This window comes from Lepisma saccharinum, chromosome 10 (genome assembly GCF_977018435.1).
Source record: "Lepisma saccharinum chromosome 10, izLepSacc3.1, whole genome shotgun sequence".
In the NCBI taxonomy this organism is placed as follows: Eukaryota; Metazoa; Arthropoda; class Insecta; order Zygentoma; family Lepismatidae; genus Lepisma; species Lepisma saccharinum.
In genome coordinates, this window is record NC_139238.1 from 85,401,865 (window position 1) to 85,421,291 (window position 19,427).

Consider the following 19,427-nt stretch of genomic DNA (forward strand, 5'->3'; position numbering starts at 1 on the left):
CTCAGCGTTTTCTGATTTCTCATCTGCTTTGTATAAGTTATGATATTAGCGGTACATAAAACAAATGTGGGCTTTTATAATGCCATGATTTGTTTGTGAAATATGTACCACAAGGAGCGAAAATAAATCAAAGAAGAAAAACAGCGTGATGGTCTAAATATGGGCTATGACATGAGGTCTAAAGTTGAGATCAGATTTTCAACAAATATTTGGATGTTTTTCTTAATTTCGATTTTTCCCATTCCGCGTGATTTTCAAAACAACAGATTATTTATAAATATGCATTTTATAATATTTTAGCGATAAATGGCTGTTTTTTAAAATGTTAATTGCTTTTTGTGATATTGCCACTAGTAGCCCATATTTAGACCACAATTTTGAAATACATCATTTTACCATTGTTTGGAAATGGCTTTTTTTTAAAAAAAAAAATGGAGACCTTTTATACTTTAGCATGCTATTACATTTAAGTATATATTTCATAGATATGCATTTTAAAGGCAGGTGCTTCATATATTAATTTTTTTCTCCAAAAATGACAACATAAAAAGGGGGGGGGCATATTTAGACCTTTTCCTCTACTTAAGGTGTTGCAGAGATTGCTGTAGCCTGGTTGCAAATCTTGAAGTTATCAGTGGGTAAAGTAAAGAGAAGAAACATGATGATGAGCAATTTGCTTGGTAATATTTATGGATCCCACTGTACGTTCTACTTACTCGATGATAGGCTTTGAGATGCTGAACTTGGCTTTCTTGACATCCAGAGGATCCAGAGGGGGAATCCCCATGTCCGGGAATCCCTGCGACATATTTGGCTGCAGCGATTTTATCATGTCAACGGTCGACTCATCCAGGTCGAAGTATTTATCCAAGTCGATGAATCGAGCTACTGCAAGAATACAAATTGGTATTTCACACAGAGTAACAAATGAATTACAACAAATGATCAAATTAATTGCAATACTATTATGCCCAGCGTTCTAATAGTTATGACGTCATAATTTTTTATCACGGCCTTCTTCTATATAGAAATAAGCAGCAGACGATTGGGCAAAGTGGTGTACGCAGAGGGGAGTTCATGGGGCTACAATCCCTCTCGAAATTTTGCTAAGATCAAAACTTTGAAATGAAAGCACTAGCGAAGTTTATGAAAACCAAAATGGTAAATGCAAAAACTTATTAAAATTACCCCGAGTACCAGCTTTGTGTTTGAGTACGCTGAAAATATACCGTTCCCCAGTGCAACACAACTATGTACTATAAACCTTACAATTCAAGGCCTCTCCTCCTGAAAAAGAAATCCTCTGTACGCCAGTGATTGGGCCTCACTCAATCGTTTCTTTATCCTATTATTTTGAAATTTACGGAGACTGTATATTTCCACTAGCTTTATATTTTGAACATTGCTATTTTTTTTCAAAGTACCAGAATAACCCCTGAACAAATTGAGTAAGAAAATTATAGTACGAGGGCAGGACAACTGAAAACCTTAAAAGTCAATTGAGGACTAAAAGTGGTAAACGTTGTAAGTGCCAAAAGCGAAAGTGTTGGAAAATCGCATCGTTCATCACATCAGCCCGTAAGAACGTGCACACTAGTGACCTCTTTACACGCCCTTTGAACTACTGAGAGGGCTACCAGCCACATTGCACATTTACCACATTATAAAGCATGGCACATTTCACAGTTTAACGTGGAAAACGGTGTTTGAATTATTGTGGCACTTACCGCGTTTACCAATTTTAGTCTTCAATTATGTGGAAGGCTACACAGCTCGAATTTAGATGAGATGTCTACTGTTATATACAAAACAACCTCAAGGTAGCAACACTGAATAAGCGAGCTTCAGAACGCCATTTTTTCTTTCTAATTCTAATTTTTTAAATTTGATTTGCTTTATTTTACTTCGCCTTTTGTGCCACTTTTGGCTAATTTGCGAAGATGGGGATGAGTGATGATATGATGAAATTGATGAATGGACATTCACAAACATCCATGCCTAGGCCGGGATTCGAACCCGGGACCCCTGGCGTCGTAGCGCGATGTGCTAACCACTCTGGCACAGAGGCCGGCTCTCACCAGCGAATAGCAGTGGTGTCTAGCCCTCTGGAGAACTACGGTCGCCAACTTTAGGCATTGAATTTTCAGGAGATTTAGTCGCAACTAATTTTGCGCATTTCTTGAGGCGCGACATCACTAAAGCAAATGTTTATGAAATGGTTAATATTAAACAAAATAATTAATTTACATTTTATATAATATACAGATTATATGGATGTGAATCTTGGTCCGTTACATTGAAAGAGGAACATAAATTGAGAGTATTTGAAAATAAGATCCTTAGGAAAATATTTGGACCTAAAAGGGATTAGAAGACAGGTGAGTGGAGAAGGTTACAGAATTTAGAACTACATAATTTGTATTCATGTCCAGATATTATTAGAATAATTAAATCAAGAAGACTTAGGTGGGCAGGCCATGTGGCACGAATGGGAGAGGAAAGAGGAGTTTACAGGATTCTTGTTGGGAAACCTGATGGTAAGAGACCTGTAGGAAGGCCAAGACGAAGATGGAGGGATAACGTTGAGATAGAGGTAAAGGAAATCGGTAGGGATGGAAAAGAGTATACTGTATAGATCTTGCTCAAGATAGGGACAGATGGAAGGCCTGTGTTGCTGCAGTAATGAACCTTTGGGTTTAAGAAGGCTAGAGAGTTATTTATAATATACAGATCAAAATAGAGAATAGAAATTTACTAATTTGCATGTTTCTTAGTCCTAACAATCCACTACTGCAAGATATGACGTCACTTCCGCCCTCCAAAGGTAAAACTTGTAAGATCTTGCACCCGACTTGAAGTTTTGTGTGACTCGCCGAACTCGCAATGAGTTGAAGTTTCACGGTGTTGGTTGTTTATGAAAAATGTGGGAGAAATAGAATGTCAATACGGGAGCCGGGAGGTCCAAAAAAAGTTAATTCTAATACGGGAGATCCCGGGAAATACGGGAGAGTTGGTCACCCTATCTGGAAGCCTAAAACTTACATACTCTCCCTCGGGAATATCTGGAGCAAACGAACGAAAACAAGTCTCTGGAGCAAGAAGTGTGAGAGAACAGGATCGCATGGGGGCGGGGGGAGGGGGAGCGACTTCAGCTTCAAATTGTTTACAACGAAGTGCACCACTTCGCTCCGCCTACCTACTTCCTGTCCTTCTGCGCGACCTTCCTCCAGAGATTTCCGGGATAGAGTATGAAAGTGGCTCAATGTCTGCACTTTTGTGCATCCTAAAGATTCTTCTTAAAATGCAGTAAACTTGTGCAACCCTACATACAGGAATTGCTAGATATGGAACAAAAACAAATTAAAGCTTGGAGCAGTGGCGGCGATTATGGGGGAGGGGGGCAATTGCCCTCCACTTCTTGCCCCTTTTGTTCACGCACTATGCTAAACCTTATTTACCAAGCACTATGCTAAACCTTATTTGCCCCCACCAGTTTTGGCACCTTGCGCACCCCCCCCCCCCCGTAGTTTTGGAACCTAATCGCCGCCACTGGTTTGGACTCTTCCCCGTAATAAAGATAAAAGCACAACCTGCTTCCTGTTCTTCCACAGCGAGATCAGAGGTGGCAGCACCAGCGACAAACACCAAAGCTGCTAACAGAGTAACGTGCTGCCCTCCCATGGCGAAATGCTGAACTATGTGGTGGAGTAAGGAACACTGCGGACCTGCAAATGAAAAAAAAGCAGGAAATTAATGAGAAGCTGTGAGAAAATGAAACAAAAAAATGAGTAGAAAAAAAAGAGTAAAAAAATAATTTGTCGGCGAAACAAGGAAGCAGATAATGTTACAGGGGAGAAAATACAAGAGGTGTACAGTATGGTGTGTGTGTAAATATTGCAAAATCCTCGCCTTAGAAAAAAATACAGAAGGGAAACTTGTGTCCAGCAAAACATTCATTATAAAAGGGGGCCGGAAAATCCCAAAATGTAAAAATTGCAAGAGGGCACGCCGAGCGAAAGTGGCGCCATCCCGCTGCAATGCTGCCCCCTGGCGAGTCGTGGAAGAAGCTTAAATTAACCACGCTGCTCGTAAGTTAGCAGTTTGTATCTTTCGTCGGGAGCGGATCATGAATATGCCATGTTGTGAGGATCCGAAAGACGATGTCGGGCCAAATAAGTTACAGCGCGATAAATAAATTGTGTTTGTAAGGCCAGGTGGGTAAAGGGGAAAGAGAGAGAGAGAGAGGAGGGAAAGAAACAGTATCATCAGCGTACGAGGCGCAGCATGTCCCAAAAGTACCGTGTCCTCAAACTGTTGCGCGAACTTTTCTTTTCGACAAAGCGTCTCTGGTTTTGGCATGACTCATCGCACCAAATTCAAACAGCTTCTTGGTCAAGCGCCGTATTTCATCTTAAGCGCGGAATGCTTTCTTGGCTAGGTTAGGCTTGTTAGGTTTAAATCTCAAAGCACAAGGGGGGCCACCCCGATGGCGCAGTGGTAGCGTCGTCGCCTTGTAATCAAGAGGTCCCGGGTTTGATACCCGGTGGAGGCACATAGTGGTTCGGATTCCAATTTAAACTGTAGGTCCAGTCCCGATTAGCCTTACTGTGCACAAAAGTGGACTTAAAACACCAACTCAATCTGGGCACAAGGCCAAGAACGAAAGCAGAAGTCTGACGTCAGAAGACGACCAAGAAACTGCTGTAGTTTGGTGCGATAAGTGAAAACCTGCTAGATTCTTAAAGGCCTCAACAGGCAGGGCAGGAGTCTTGATATCGAACATGCACATACCTACATGCAGTGACGTCATAACTCCTCTCTCTGGTCCACTATACAGGGTGGAACAGAGAACTCTACCGACTAACTTTCACAGGTTGTTCAGGGATGTTGAGCGTTTTCAAATAAAGAACCCATGGTCACCTATTATTACAGAATAATGTGATCATGATGTGTTATTCTTGTATTATGTCCTCTGGACCGTGTTATATAGGTACGGGTGTCCCAGAAGTCTTACCCTGATTACAAACTTTATTCATATCCGCTATATGTAAGGTAGAGATGTGAAAGTGGTGCCAAAATGTTGGAAAACCAACCAAGTTTTCTTGTTGCAGATTTCAGTAACGTGGCTGTAGTGTAGCAGTGTCAGTGCCCAGGAAACCGGAAATGTGCACAAATCAGGAAAAAGCTCAGGGTGTCCTCTGGTTTCATTGGGTAACAAAGCCTGTACAATTTGCACTTTGTATGCACGAAACAATAAACCTTTGTGTAAGATATCATGAAGAGAATATTTTGGATGAAGTTTTTCGTTGTTTGAAATCGCTGATGTTGATGGTCGGCCACTTCTTGGTAAGTCAGCAAGAGATCCTTGGTCGTGAACTTGTACCACGACTAAATGCTCTTCACATCGGCTGGCATCTTTCCATACGTTGTTTGAAAGTTCCTCTGCACTGTTATTGGTGACCGGGTCTCGTGATACCAGAGGACATGCTGAGCTTTTTCCTGATTTATGCACATTTCCGGTTTTCTGGGCACTGACACTGCTACACTACAGCCACGTTACTCAAACCTGCAACAAAAAAACTTGGTTAGTTTTCCAACATTTTGGCACCACTTTCACATCTCTACCTTACGTATAGCGGATATGAATAAAGTTTGTAATCAGGGAAAGACTTCTGGAACACCCGGTATGTATATTCTCATAGATTACAAAGAAAAATTAATAAACTACTCATCACCTTTTGTTTTATCATGAATAACGGTACAAACAATACAAGAAATTACATGAGTAAAGAAACAAACCTAAGACAAAAGTCGTACTTTATGTTAAATAACTAATCTACGTACAGTGTAAACATACACAAATGTAGTAGAGTTTGAACAAACGAAGGAAATGCAATTACTACTTAATAAGAAGCCCTCGTATTTTTAGGTTTTAAAAAAAATGTATTTTTGGTTCCTAAAATTGGTTCTAATAATTCGAAAATAGATTCTAAAATCCTAAAATATGTTCTAAAAATATTAAATTAGACTAAAAAATCCTGAAGCATGTTACAAAAAACTTAAAATGGTTCAAAATCCTGAAAAATACTAATTAGGTACAATTGTTAAAAAAAATTCTAACTAAATTTTCATTTCTATGCATCATTTTCAAAGTGTTGCCATAATTATTGTAATACTAATACTTGTACTGTTAGCAAAAGTTACTTATCGATATGAAAAAAAATAATTATGATTAATTTCCTGCACAATTCATAACAATATTTTTCACATTATTCTCAGACAAAATCCCGCCTTTTATCTGTGTGGATCATCTTATGCTGAAAATGATTTTCAAACAGATGCTTAGTCAATGGTTCAAATTTGAATGCTAAAAAGCACCAAAAATAAGCGGCTCAGAAGTTTGCACTTTAGACGGTGCAGGCAAAAGTGGTGCCAGATAAATTTGTTTTCTTTAGAGCTTCCAATAACATTATGGACTTAGAGGGAGGGAAATCGGCAGAGAGTATGTTTCAAACCAGTTAGTCATTTATTTTTTTCCTTACCAAAAGAACAAATACCTCTGTGTGAAAAACTCAATATGCTGACGAAGGCAGAAATTTCATTCTTCTTCCTTCTCTCCTCTTTCTCTCTTATCCTTTCCACTACTTGCTCTTGTTCCAGAACTACTTTCGAATAGTCTGGAGGGGAGTATTCTTGTGTGTATATATATCGTCCTGTTTTGTATCTTGTTACATTTGTACTTGGTACAGAGTCTGAAGAAGACCTTGCTAGAAGGTTGAAACGTTACGTTTAGTTTATGTTTTATAATAAAATAAATTTCTGCCTTGGTCAGCATATTGAGTTTTTTCATATCATGGAAACAAGGCTTAATGGTGTTACCTCTGTGTGATGTAAAAATAATACAAAACCTTAAGAAATATATAAAAACATTAAAAAAAGGTTTGATTTAGGCACAAAAACCTAAAATAGGTTCTAACAAGCAAAATAGGTTACTTTAGGCAGCATAAAATTTCATCAGTTGAGTTTCTTAATAAAACACTGAGATAACTTTTTATTTCTCATTTACCTGCAAATGAAAAAAAAATGGTTAAAAAATCTAAAATCCGAGTTCTAGTAATAAGGTATGGGTTCCTCATTTCAAAACACTCAGCCAACATCCCTCAACAACCTGTGAAAGTTTATCGGTAGAGTTCTGTTCCATCCTTTATAAAAGTGCCCAATGCAGGTAAAGTTGCCGCAATATACGTAGGTGCGAAATCCTGAGGAGGACAGGGGAAAATTTCCCCTCGCCAAAAATCCTTGCCATAAAAATCCGTCGTATTGTACCCACAATACATTAGTTCTTATTAGGGCCCTGCACTTTATGTTATAACATACTTTTCATTTGGCTTCCGATCTATTATTGGGGTGAGATCTTTACATATCTGATGAAAATCAGCCGAAATAGACAAACTTGACAAATCATATTTTGACACCAATTTCGCGTTTTTACAACATATTTCTTCAATTTTGTTGTAATAAGACATATTTCTGTATAATTTCGTAATTCTCTCGCACATAATCGGTTATTTCATATTGTTTTCGTCGTAGCTTTAGCACAACAGATAGTTCATATTGATAGCCATGCAAACATTATTGAGGCAAAATGTTCTCTCTCATTCTTGCACGGTATGTAAAGAAGTTTCGTACTCATTTCTTTGCCTTTTTCGCTTTTCACAAAAATCAGTCAAAAGCGAAAATAACATTCGGTACATTACAGCCCCTACTCTACTCTATCGGGTATGGGAGAAATTCGAGAGTACTGTTGTACACATTTTTGGCTTTACAGGGAATATTTCTGCATTCTTCTGACATATTTGTATTTCCAATTTATATGACATAATTACATACATATTTTACAGTTTTATAGGACATAAATTCCCGAGACCTAGTCATTATGTAGACATTTTAGCGGAAAATTGTGAAAAGGCAAATACATTGTTACGTGAATACAATACATTACTGGAGCTTCACTGCTCTCGTGCGCTACGGGGCCAACAGCTCCTGCTTTCATCGCACCTTAATCATTATTTATTCTCATCGTTGCGTTTAGTCACAAGTTGTAGAAAAGCGGCGTAAAACCAACCACAGTTAACTAACCTCTACATTTGATTATAACAGTGGGGGATTATCAATTATCTCTTTTGGGGGAATGATATTTTTTAACTATCTTCCCCTGATTTGTTGAAAGGATTATTGTTAGCTTTTGACATCTCAGAGAGAGAGAGAGAGAGAGAGAGAGAGACAGAGAGAGTGAGAGAGAGACAGAGAGAGAGAGTGAGAGAGAGAGAAAGAGAGACAGAGACAGAGTGTGTGAGAGAGAGACAGAGAGACAGTGAGAGAGAGAGAGTGTGCGAGAGAGATAGAGTGCGAGAGGGAGAGAGTGAGAGTGAGAGAGAGAGTGAGAGTGTGAGAGAGAGTGAGTGCGAGAGAGAGAGGGGGGAGGGAGCAATCGCCACTTCTACCCTTCTCTTAATCGTGACACGATTTCTAGTCTTGCTTATTGCATAAACTTTTCTCCATCTTCCTTTGTTCCTATCTTTTTGTCCGTATTTCCATCTTCATTTCCATTCTTATTTTTTTCTATCTAGTCCTATTTTGCCACTGTCTTTACCTTTCTCTATTTCTATCTTTCATCTGTGTTCATATTTCATTCTTTCTCCGTGATTTATTTTCTCTCTCTGTTTCAGCGTATCCAATTCTCTACATAATCCTGTGTTCTTCTATTTTTTCTCTGTCTATCTTTTCCTGTGTTTTATATCTTCCCATCTCTTTATTCTTATCTATCTGCTTCTCATGTTTTTCTATTACTCTCTCTCTCTCTCGGTAAACAACACCGAGACAGACTAATGGTATGTGCAGCTACATCCACTGTGTTCCCCTGCAATCAGGAAGGAATTTCCATATAGAGTGGATTTGTGTGTTTGCAGAGTAAATTTTGTTTCCCGTCAATATGCAACCACACTTCCAGATTAGTTACCTGTGCGACGCTAGAATTAAACAACAGGGAACGACGTTATTGCGGTTAACGGGGCTGCGGCGACTAATCGCCAATCACAACAGGTGTATGTGTAAGTTTACATGATCCTTCCTATATTTTGTTCTTCTGCCGAAATTCTTTTCCTAGCTTAGCTCCTGTCCTGCGCACAGGAGCTTTCAATAAATAAGTACATTTGTGAGATTTTGACAATGAAATTCTACCTATCACACAATACTAAGCTTTCACGCTTTCACAGACATTTGCGCCACCCGGGGAGGGTTAAGAGTAATCACTTGCCCCTATCACTGGAAAAATTCTCAAGTATTAATTTAAATCTTACATTTTATTTCATTCCGAATATCCTGTTCTTGTCTTTCTTTATCTAGTTTTACGCTTTCTTTCCTATGTCTTTGAATCTATTTCTATTTTATTACTTCTCCTTCTTCTTTTGTTAATTATTCCTTCAGAGCCGTCACTTCTGTCTACTGCTTAGATTCCTCTTTCTTATCTTTCCCTCTCGATTCTACAAATTATTTTATCTGTCTCTCTTTGTCTCTCTCTGTACACACACACACACACATACACTCTCACATACACACATTATATATAAGGAGCGAAAGTTGATGACCTAAAAAATATAGGTATATGACCTATAGAATGTCCTTAAAAATGGGAAAAAATGACGTAAAAAATGCAAAAAATTACCATTAAATTTGTTAGTTTCAGGTTAAAAATGTAAATGAAAAGGATGCATTTTTTTAAAGGCACCAAATGATACCACATGCACATTCAATTAAAATATGCAACGAGGATTTCCAATGGAATCAACCGAATAATTTTAAAACAATTTAATGAAAGAGTCGTATAGACTAAATGAATTGGTGTAAAATGCATTAATTTCCCGCATTATGCCTGGTGATTTAGTGTGGTGTGTTTCTGTGGCACTGAAATTATCACGATCAATGTAAGACAATTTTTGCTTAGAAATTTAACAAATTGTATAAAAAATAGGGAATCCAAAATCAGGGACGCATCCGGGAAAGAGTTCTTAGACACGCCCCCCCAGGAAAAAGTACGTCGGGAAAGTAATTTTTAACATCAGAAATTGTTTGAAATATCTGAGTTTGCCCCAGACGGGCATCTGGTGGTTCTCCCCGACACAACAAAAGACTGTCACCAGTTCAGCATTTCTTTTGCTCGTAAATTGCAATCCTGCGAGATATATATATGGGCCTATGTTCACCTTGGTGAAAAGACTCAAGAATATTACCAAAATGAAAGAAGTGACAAAATATGATGAAACAATACACCGAATATTGCGAAAAATGACGGGAAAACGCCGAAAATTGGGGAGAATGACCTAAAACCTGAAAATTTGAAAAATTGCACTTTAAAATGACCTTTTTCGGGTTCTAGACGAAGTGTAATATTGTGTATATTTAATGGGCATTGTGTCCGAGATGTCAGAAAAAAGATGACATTTCATCAACTTCCGCTCCCTAATTTATATATATATATATATGAATCGGTGAGACCAAGAAAGAAAATATTCCACTCAACCTTACTTTCGGGAAATAAAAAAAAAAACTTCATAGAAACCAAAACTAAAAGCCGGATGAAGAAATTTACAATTACAAACTTATTCATCATAACCATAGTAACAATATTCCATAAGTGGTTTGTTTTAAAAAAAACATTATTTTAGCTCTGATATGTATTCAGAGTATTCGGCCCATTTTGTTCAAAAAGTGGAATTTTTACCTTCTTGGTCTGACCGGTTCATATATAATACGTATATATGTATAGATGCATACATACACATAGTATATATCCTTCCCGAGTAGCCAAATGATTTCCGATCTCACCTTTGGTGCGAACGGTCCCGGGTTCGATTCCTGGTTAAAGTACTCAAAATGTCGGTGCTGGCCCAGCAACTTGAGGAGAGTTACTTGAAATGAAGCAGCAGTGCTGTCGGTCCGAAATCCAGAAAATAGCAGCCTAAACCAAACGCTAAAACTAAATACTAAGAGCTCTAAACCTGGCCCTCCTAAACTAACAATTCCGCGTAGGTCTAATAATGCGTGCCTTCCCGTTTCGCCCATTCAAGTTTCGCCCAGTACCGAAGAACTTGTTTTATTGGCCTAAGTGATAACACTCGCCAGAATGGAAGTGCCGTTTCGCCCAGAGGGAATTTTTCAAAGATGGTTTGAATGTGAAGGGAAATGTGAAAGTAGAAAGCCAAATAATGAGGTGTGGCTTCCAAAGGGGAAGGGGGTCCTTGTCCCATTGTTTAATGCATTAATAACCGAAATACAGATACATGTACATAAGAATACACAGTACAAACACAATATCAACAATAGTATTAGCCAGTGAGGTTAGGTTAGATGTGTTCTCCAGATGATTTGTCTACATCTCAAAACGATTGGGAATTTTTACTTTCACATTTCCCTCTGAGCGAAACGGTAACGGGCGAAACGGTACTTCCGTTCTGGCGCGAATTATCACTTGGGCTACAGCGCCTTGAATAACGTAGTGTGGAAAACGGTACGGTTTTGCGCTCTCTGGCTGGATCCACTCGAAAATGATCCGCTAGAGGCGCTGGTGTTGAACCCGGTGCTTGGTATTCGTCTGCTTATAATGGGAGTAAATGGAGTTTTCGCTGTAACGTCTGATTCTTTTACATGAAGCATTTCTATGAATGTGATAATTGCTATGATATTTGGTACAGTGGTCGCGAAGATATTAACGAACATTCTATACAGTCGACCACGTCCTGTTATCGTCATACTTTCGTTAATAATACGGGAGAAAAAATACGCTTGGAATGCTCTTGGTAACTAAATTTTTGTGTATGAATTAGGTTCATTATTATTATGATCATCATCATTTCTTTTAAAGATATACACACTGAAGCAATTGTATTTTTTATATTTACTGTCTCTTTTCTTCCGCTTTAAACTAATCGCGGCGATGATGATAATGATGATTGCATGAAACGACAAGGGGAACCCCACAAAACTTTCTTAGTGCCATCGACATGAGTGTAAGGCAACTTTCAAACCAATGGGACAAGCGTCACGGGATGTTCACACTGTCACACTAGCGACACACACTTCCAGACTGTAAAATAGCATTCATTGCACATGAGGGTCCAAATAGCAAACGACACGTTCATATGGCGTATTCACCGACGCGCTACAGGGGGAGTTCCCAACTAAGTGACAAGCGACATGGTGCCTTCAGTCTATTAGCAAGCGTTGCTTGCGAACAACAGATAGGCGACACGATCAACCGCACATTACAACTACAGATCTAGGCGACACGATAAGCCAAAAGTGTCGTTTTGTCGCTTCTGCGTCGCTCAAACTGGGCCATTTCCTCAATAGCTTGCAACATGTTGCCGTGGTTTGTTGTTCGCGCATACGCGATGCAATGAGTGTCTTGCTTTAGTGAGATTGCGCACCAAAGCGACAAGCGGCACGCGACACTTATCGCTTGAGGATTTCACCAACCGAACGCTGGCCTGTTTTTCCCGTCATGCCGCTACGATGTGAAATGTTGCTCTTGATTGGCTCCTTTCCAAGCAACATGTGTCGCTTCGGTATGAAAGTTGCCTTGGACCGAATGACTCGTGTCGCTTTGGTGTGAAATCCTCGTATCGTTTGTCGCGTGTCGCGTGGTAAAATCTCCTTGAGAAAACGGTGCAGTCAGAGCTTGTGTCCCTACGGCTCGAAAGGCTGCATTGATTTCCGACTGCTCGCTTTCAAGCGACACTTGTGGTTTGTCGCCTCGGTATGAAATATCTCTCAGGATACTATTTATATTCTAATAACATAGAAAAATAAACTCTAATACACAGTCCAAGACCTGACGTCCGGAATCACATTGCAATGTTTCTTCTTGTGTTACGCACGCATGCTATTTATTTATTCATTTTATTTTACTTTTCTTTCCAAATTAATGCCATTTCGTGACTGAAAATCACTCCACAAATATAACTGTTTTCATCAATTCACGTGCCACCTTTCAAGACAAACAAATCTACACAATATATTCCAAAAACTAACAAAGCCGCATTACTTTCATAAGAAAATTAGCACGGACACTGATCGCACTGCCATCTATGTTTCTCATCCGTCTGGGGAACCAGTTTCTTGGGTCGTTTCCGACACTACGTTATTCAAGGCGCTGTACTTGGGCCAATGAAACAAGTTCTTCGGTACTGGGCGAAACGGGCATGACTCCTAATAAGGCATATGTGGTTAGGTTAGGAGGGCCAGGCTTACAGCATTTGCTTTTAGCGTTTCGTAGGAGCTGGGTGGGCCTAGCAAGACACATACAAATATCTAAATTACAAAATAGGTACTAAATTTTAATTTTATTGCCCAGCAATAAAGTAAATTCAAGAAATAGAACATCTTACGATAAACAGTTTCCAATGAAACTGGATATTGAACTGAACTCAAGCGCTGGGCTCTCTGCTTCTATCATAAGAAGCGAGGGACGCGCTAGCATGTCGTATATTCAGCTTGAAGATCTAAACGTAGTAACATTATTTTCATGTGAGAGAAAATATTTCTATTTTCCAGCTAACAGAACTGTAAATATCTATGTTTGCATTTCGAAATAACCACCGATATTAAATCTAAAAAGATGTCTGCCATCTGTTGACACACCAAAGACCCACGGCAACTAATGTGAATTTCCTTCTGCTCAGTGGTCGAGCAGTGCCGTAATTGGAAAGTGGTTGGGAGTAGGAGTCATGTGCGTAAGTGCGTGAATGTATAATATAGGGGGATGAGGAGGAATCCCCCATCTGGTTTCTGCACCCCCTGGGATTCATAATTTTCGATACTCAGGGGAAACTATCGCCGTAACCGAATTGCGCACACTTTAGATCCAGGATTGCGCACAAATCTCACTGATCTGTTTTGCGCACAGATTTTGATCGAACGTTGCCACTTTTATAGCTTTAAAGTCTCTGCCGAAAACTGTTTTATTCTTTAGACAAGAAGAGAGAGAGAGAGAGAGAGAGAGAGAGAGAAATTAGAAATAAAATAGTAAATCATACCAATTTACTCAAACTCAAAAGTTAGGTTAGGTTAGGTTAGGTTAATGACTGCAAAAACACGTGTAAGTCCACACACACACAAACAAACAAACAAACAAACAAACACAACAGAAGTGAGAACAGCTTTTACATCTGACAACATCGCCTCATCTTTTTGTGCGCATTCCTGTACATTGTGACAGCTTGTCAACGGCTTTTCAGATATCACTGATAAAACCGGAAAAGTGTGCGCAATCCGGCTGTAGCCGAAACTATATGCAGGAGCGGCTTAAAGCCCGGGCGACCGCATGGGGCGCCAAACCGGCGCGTCCCCCTTGATTAGCGCCGAAACCTTATTTCTGAATACATAAGAGTGGTTATTTGTTTATCTGAGTTTGTTTTTTAAGTGCAATTTATTCACAGTTAGGCTAATGGTGAGTGGACCTACAATTTAAAGCGGGATGCGAACCACACCGGGTATCGAACCCGGCACACCTTGAATAGAAGGAGACGACGCACTAAATTTGAATTCAGGATATAGATAAGATAAAGAATATTGAAAAGAGAGCAAAATAACGGATTAGGGAAGAAGATGAAGTCCGAAATCTGATAAATAAGAAATGTAAAGGGGGAATACATATTAAAAAGCGCGAAGAGCTTTAAAGCACAGAGAGAAGCATCTGATATGAAAAAATAGGCACAGAAATATCAGAACAGGTGCTTCCAGGCACCATTAGAGTTTCTGCAACATATTATCACGAAGCGGGTCGCACACAACCCCCTTACTAGTTCCAACGTTGTCCGACAGGTAGCGCGCTCTCCGCAATAACAGCGTCAAAAACCTTTGTGCATATCGATTACACAAAGCGATTGCCGCATTTACACCAATTTATAGCCGCGGACCAGGTCCAATGGTCGTAGTACGACCATTAAAAATTTTGTTAGCTGTCAACACGCCTTTCGTATATGCCAAGTGGCGCCCGAACAGGGATCGTTCCAACTGTATGATTTGTCGCAGGAACGGGTTTTATCACGGTATTCAGCCGACGCAGGGAAAACAAAACACTGTGGCTGGCACTGGCCGATTAGGGGAGAAAAACCAACCAAAAAAAACCATGCATGCACAAAATTCCGTCGACGTCGAACTCGTACATACCTTCGAACTGCAGTGCTGCCGCAGTGAGCTATGCCCCGAGCCATTAATTTCAATCCGCAGCCAGGAACCCAGCGATCGTCCGCGGACTGCATTATAAGTTATTACGCACATATTGGGCGAGAGAGGGCGACACGGGTCGCTGAAGAGACAATAAATTGAGCTAAAAACCCAGCGCGTGCATTTCGCTCCACAGGTATTTTCGCGGGTGGCGTGGGCTATAACGTTACAAAATCATCCCCCCCGTTCGATCCGGAGTTGTGAGACGTACCGCACAGCTGGACTTTATCAACGAAATTTGTATTTATTGAACCGACGTGCGAGGTGAGTTGCTGCCGGAATATATTTTCGGTTTCAAGATATTATATGGTAGAACCACACATGTTAGAGTAGCGTTTACGGTAGTGTGGTCGTGGCATGGTTCGTTAATATTAAGCCGCGGTGGTTCACGCGGTAGGGCGCCTGACTGTCACGCGGTAAACCCAGGTTCGATTCTCGTGGTGGTACACGATGGAAAAATGTCTGCGGGTCCTACCTAGTCCCTCGCATCGACAGTTAAGGGGTATGGTGGTTTGAAGTGGTATTGATGACGTCACCTCCAGTGAATATAAGGTCGAGAATGTATGAGGTTTTGCCTTTCACACTGTCTTAGCATGGTGCATAGTGGGATAGATTTATTTTTTTATATACAGTGAATTATTTGATTGATTTGGGTTATTTGACTGAACCCGGGACCCCTGGCGTCGTAGCACGGTCTGCTAACCAGTACTCCACGGAAGCTCGGCTTATATACAGTCAACAACAGCAAAGTTGCTGGTAATTGTTCTCAATAGTGAGGAACATAAAGTCTGCAGAGGTGGTCAACCACAAAGCATAGAGTAGAATGACAAGAAACAGAAGTAGAAGCAGGAGAAAAACACAGGTTTTTTCCTCATGGAATGGGGTGAATATTTAGCAGCCAATTATAATTCATGTAGGTCTCACATATTGCGCAACTAATCTGCTACAGTTTACTCGGCCTTCGGCCTGTGACGTCACTACATCAAAGCATTAAACTTATCTACCTAACATACTGAGATGAAGGCTGAGAGTAATTTTCCACATGGAAACGTGTATCATCAAGTGTTTCATTCGTGGCACGTCACAGGACTATTGCTCTGTTGTGGATAACTTGTGCAACAGGGGAGACCCAACTATCATTCCATTGGTAAAGCTCTCTTTCTAAGGTATTGCTTCTTCGTGTTTCATTCATGGACGCCCAGAAGGAGAGTTAAGAAGGTCACTGACCCATCCTATAAGACGAAAAATGTTTCTTATTCAATTGTTTTAATACTTTTTCTTTTTTCTCTCTTTATGTCGTCTTTCTTTCTAAGTTTTCGTCTTTCTTAGTACATTTTACAACATACTTCCAGTTTTTCCTTTCCTCTTCTCTCAAACACACATACACGCACAGACATGTTTTCTTTCATTCATCTATCCATCTTTCTTTCTTTCGTTTTATTTTATCATCTCTCGGTCGTTTTCATTTATCTTCTTTCCACAGTCCTTTCTCTATTGCTTATTTTTAATCTCTCTCTCCCTTCTCTTAAACAGTTCTATTTTACAACATCTCACTCTCATCTTCAGGGTAAAAGTCAATTCTAGAATGGTTTCCAGCTTTCGAGAGCTAACATCACTCTCATCGCCAGTGAGTTCTCGAAAGGTTCTAAGATTTCGAGATTTGGGATGAAGGGGGTTGAAGGTTCTCCGTGCAGGCTTACTTTACTTAAACCAAATTTATGCGATAATACGTAATTGGAAAGTCAATTTATTAGTGCATTAGTGGTGTCTGTGAACCTGTGAAGCACAGATGTATATATTCCGGATAAGAATCAGTTTTTAGAGGGTCCGTAGCGTCGAAGCGAAGCATCGAACAGAAACACATTATTAAGAAACGTTGTTTGCTTTAATGTCATCTATATGCCGTGAAGGATTGTGCAGTAAAACGATGTACGTATTGTTTCTACTATATATTTCGAGACATGTTTATAAATCGAGGGATATTTATAAAATCGAGACAAAAAAAGGAGAAAGTGCGGAGATACAGCTAAGTCTCGTCTCGTTTTGATACAATCCCTACAGCCTGCCTCTTGTAATCCAATCAACCTGTAATTATTCATGTAACAGAAAATAATCTAGAGTTTGCGTTTGTGGATAAGCGTGATTCCTTGAGTGGTTCTGCGTGTCTCTTCAGATGATCATCAACGCTTTCACTATGAACACACATTCACACATGCACTCTTCTAATGCATCATGCACGGGATCTTACTAAGAAACGGGGTTGAAAATGCGAAAGTCATGTGATGCGCGATAATATCGAAAGGCTAGCGGATCGTTTGTTCACTGAAGGTCGCCTCGGTTTGTTTGCAGGTAAGGGCTGAAGGGCATAGGCTGAAAGAGAAGTGGTGCCAACTGAGAGGTTAAATAATTAAAATTTGACAAACATTTAGAAACATTTACCTCGTCGTGATATCCGACGTGGCGTGGTTAACACAGCGCGCCGTGGTCGAATCCCGGCATGGGTGTTCTTTGTGAGTATCTCTTCATCAATTTCATCACATCATTCTCATCGTTGCGATTAGGCGAAAATGGGAAAAAGGGACGCCAATTAACAAAAATCTAATCCAATTAACGGTATTATCTTGATAATTTCAATCTATCCAATAAAAATGGATGTATGTATATATGTTTATTCTGGCATAACTCTCGAACGCCTGGAGCAATTTCAACCAAACTTGGTACACATATCACTTACAATCTGGAAAGAAATACTGTGAAGGTAAGACACCTCTGGCACCCCTAGGGGTGGGGGTGGGAAGGGGTGACATGTAAAAATAATCGAAAACGACCGATATTAGTGTGGAATCCATAGTTGTCGGGGTCGCTAAGATGAATAGTGACACTCCCAATGCCGTTCAACTCCACGACACCCCTCGCACCCCTAGGGGTGGGGTTGTGTGGGAAGGGGTGACATGTAAAACGACCGATTTTAGTATGGAATCCGTAGTTTTCGGGGTCGCTAAGATGAATAGTGACACTCCCAATGCCGTTCAACTCCAAGACAGCCCTGGCACCCGGGTGGGGGTGGGAAGGGGTGACATGTAAAACGACAGATTTTAGTATGGAATCCATAGTTTTCAGGGTCGCTTAGATGAATAGTGACACTCCCAATGCCGTTCAAATTATTTATTCTTGCTCCTGGAGGTGGAAGTAAGAATGTTGTTTATAGTCAAGTTTTGAGTTAAATTAATATTATAGTGAATTTGTAAAATATTTTACTTTATAATTTGTATACTGTGCTTATACTTTTAAATACGTGTAAATAAAATTAGTAACATTTTACACTATAGTTAGAATTAATTATTTTCCTGTATAATAGAAGATTGGGATAAATAAATACCCAGGCAACGCCAGATAATCAGCTAGTTACATTATATATTTCTCTCCCTTATAAAAACCAATGCAACGAAAAATGTAGTAGGTACTGCTTAGATTCTCATGGTCAGACCTCGACTTATAATCGTGGAGACCCGTAGCCATGTAGCAATTTTGTTATAACTTTTAGGTTAGGTTATGTCAGACGGTTATACTTTAACCACTTTTCAAGTATCTTTTATTCATGTCGAAGCCCTTTCTAAGGTATTTTTACCCAGTGCAGGAGTTTTTTCGGGCGACTACGTACACAGGTGTACAGTACTTTGAACCGCGTGAAAGAAACTGGTCAAAGCTCAGATGGAAAGCATAGGAAATATTGTGCATTTACCATGTGGAGATGAAATATTTCTTAGCTTCTCCTGGTTTTGCTATATTGTGTTGTTTCTATTCTACTTTTCCTATTTGCTTGGGGTCAAACGTTGCGAACTATTTGGACCACATCTAGGAAAGAACATCATAGTCATTTTCATATTTTCCCAATCTATCTTCTAAATGTTATCATTTTCTATATACATTTCCTCCTTCAGTATTGTCTGTGCTACCTTATACAGAGGAGTTTGGCTACCGCAAGGTCTAGGAGAAGGAAAACTCACATAAAACCTAGGGTAGGATGGACTCTGCAGCTCTGTAAAAACAACCAACCCCTAGATCAAATTAACCTCTATGTTGGAGGCAGGGCGTGGAGGGTTGACGACCTAACCATGCAAATATTCAAATGGTTAGGAAAC

The 19,427-nt window shown here is 39.8% G+C and overlaps 1 protein-coding gene across 1 annotated transcript in view; it reads right to left on the reverse strand.

Moving 5' to 3' along the window:
• The window catches only part of LOC145994005 (uncharacterized), a 202,546-nt gene that overhangs the window by 74,176 nt on the left and 108,943 nt on the right, over positions 1 to 19,427 (reverse strand). Inside the window, exons 2-3 of the mRNA XM_083130070.1 lie at positions 3,591 to 3,725; positions 717 to 888 (exon numbers count right to left, since the gene is read on the reverse strand). Coding sequence (XP_082986196.1) covers positions 717 to 888; positions 3,591 to 3,725 — 307 coding nt within the window. The remainder of the gene's footprint in view (positions 1 to 716; positions 889 to 3,590; positions 3,726 to 19,427) is intronic.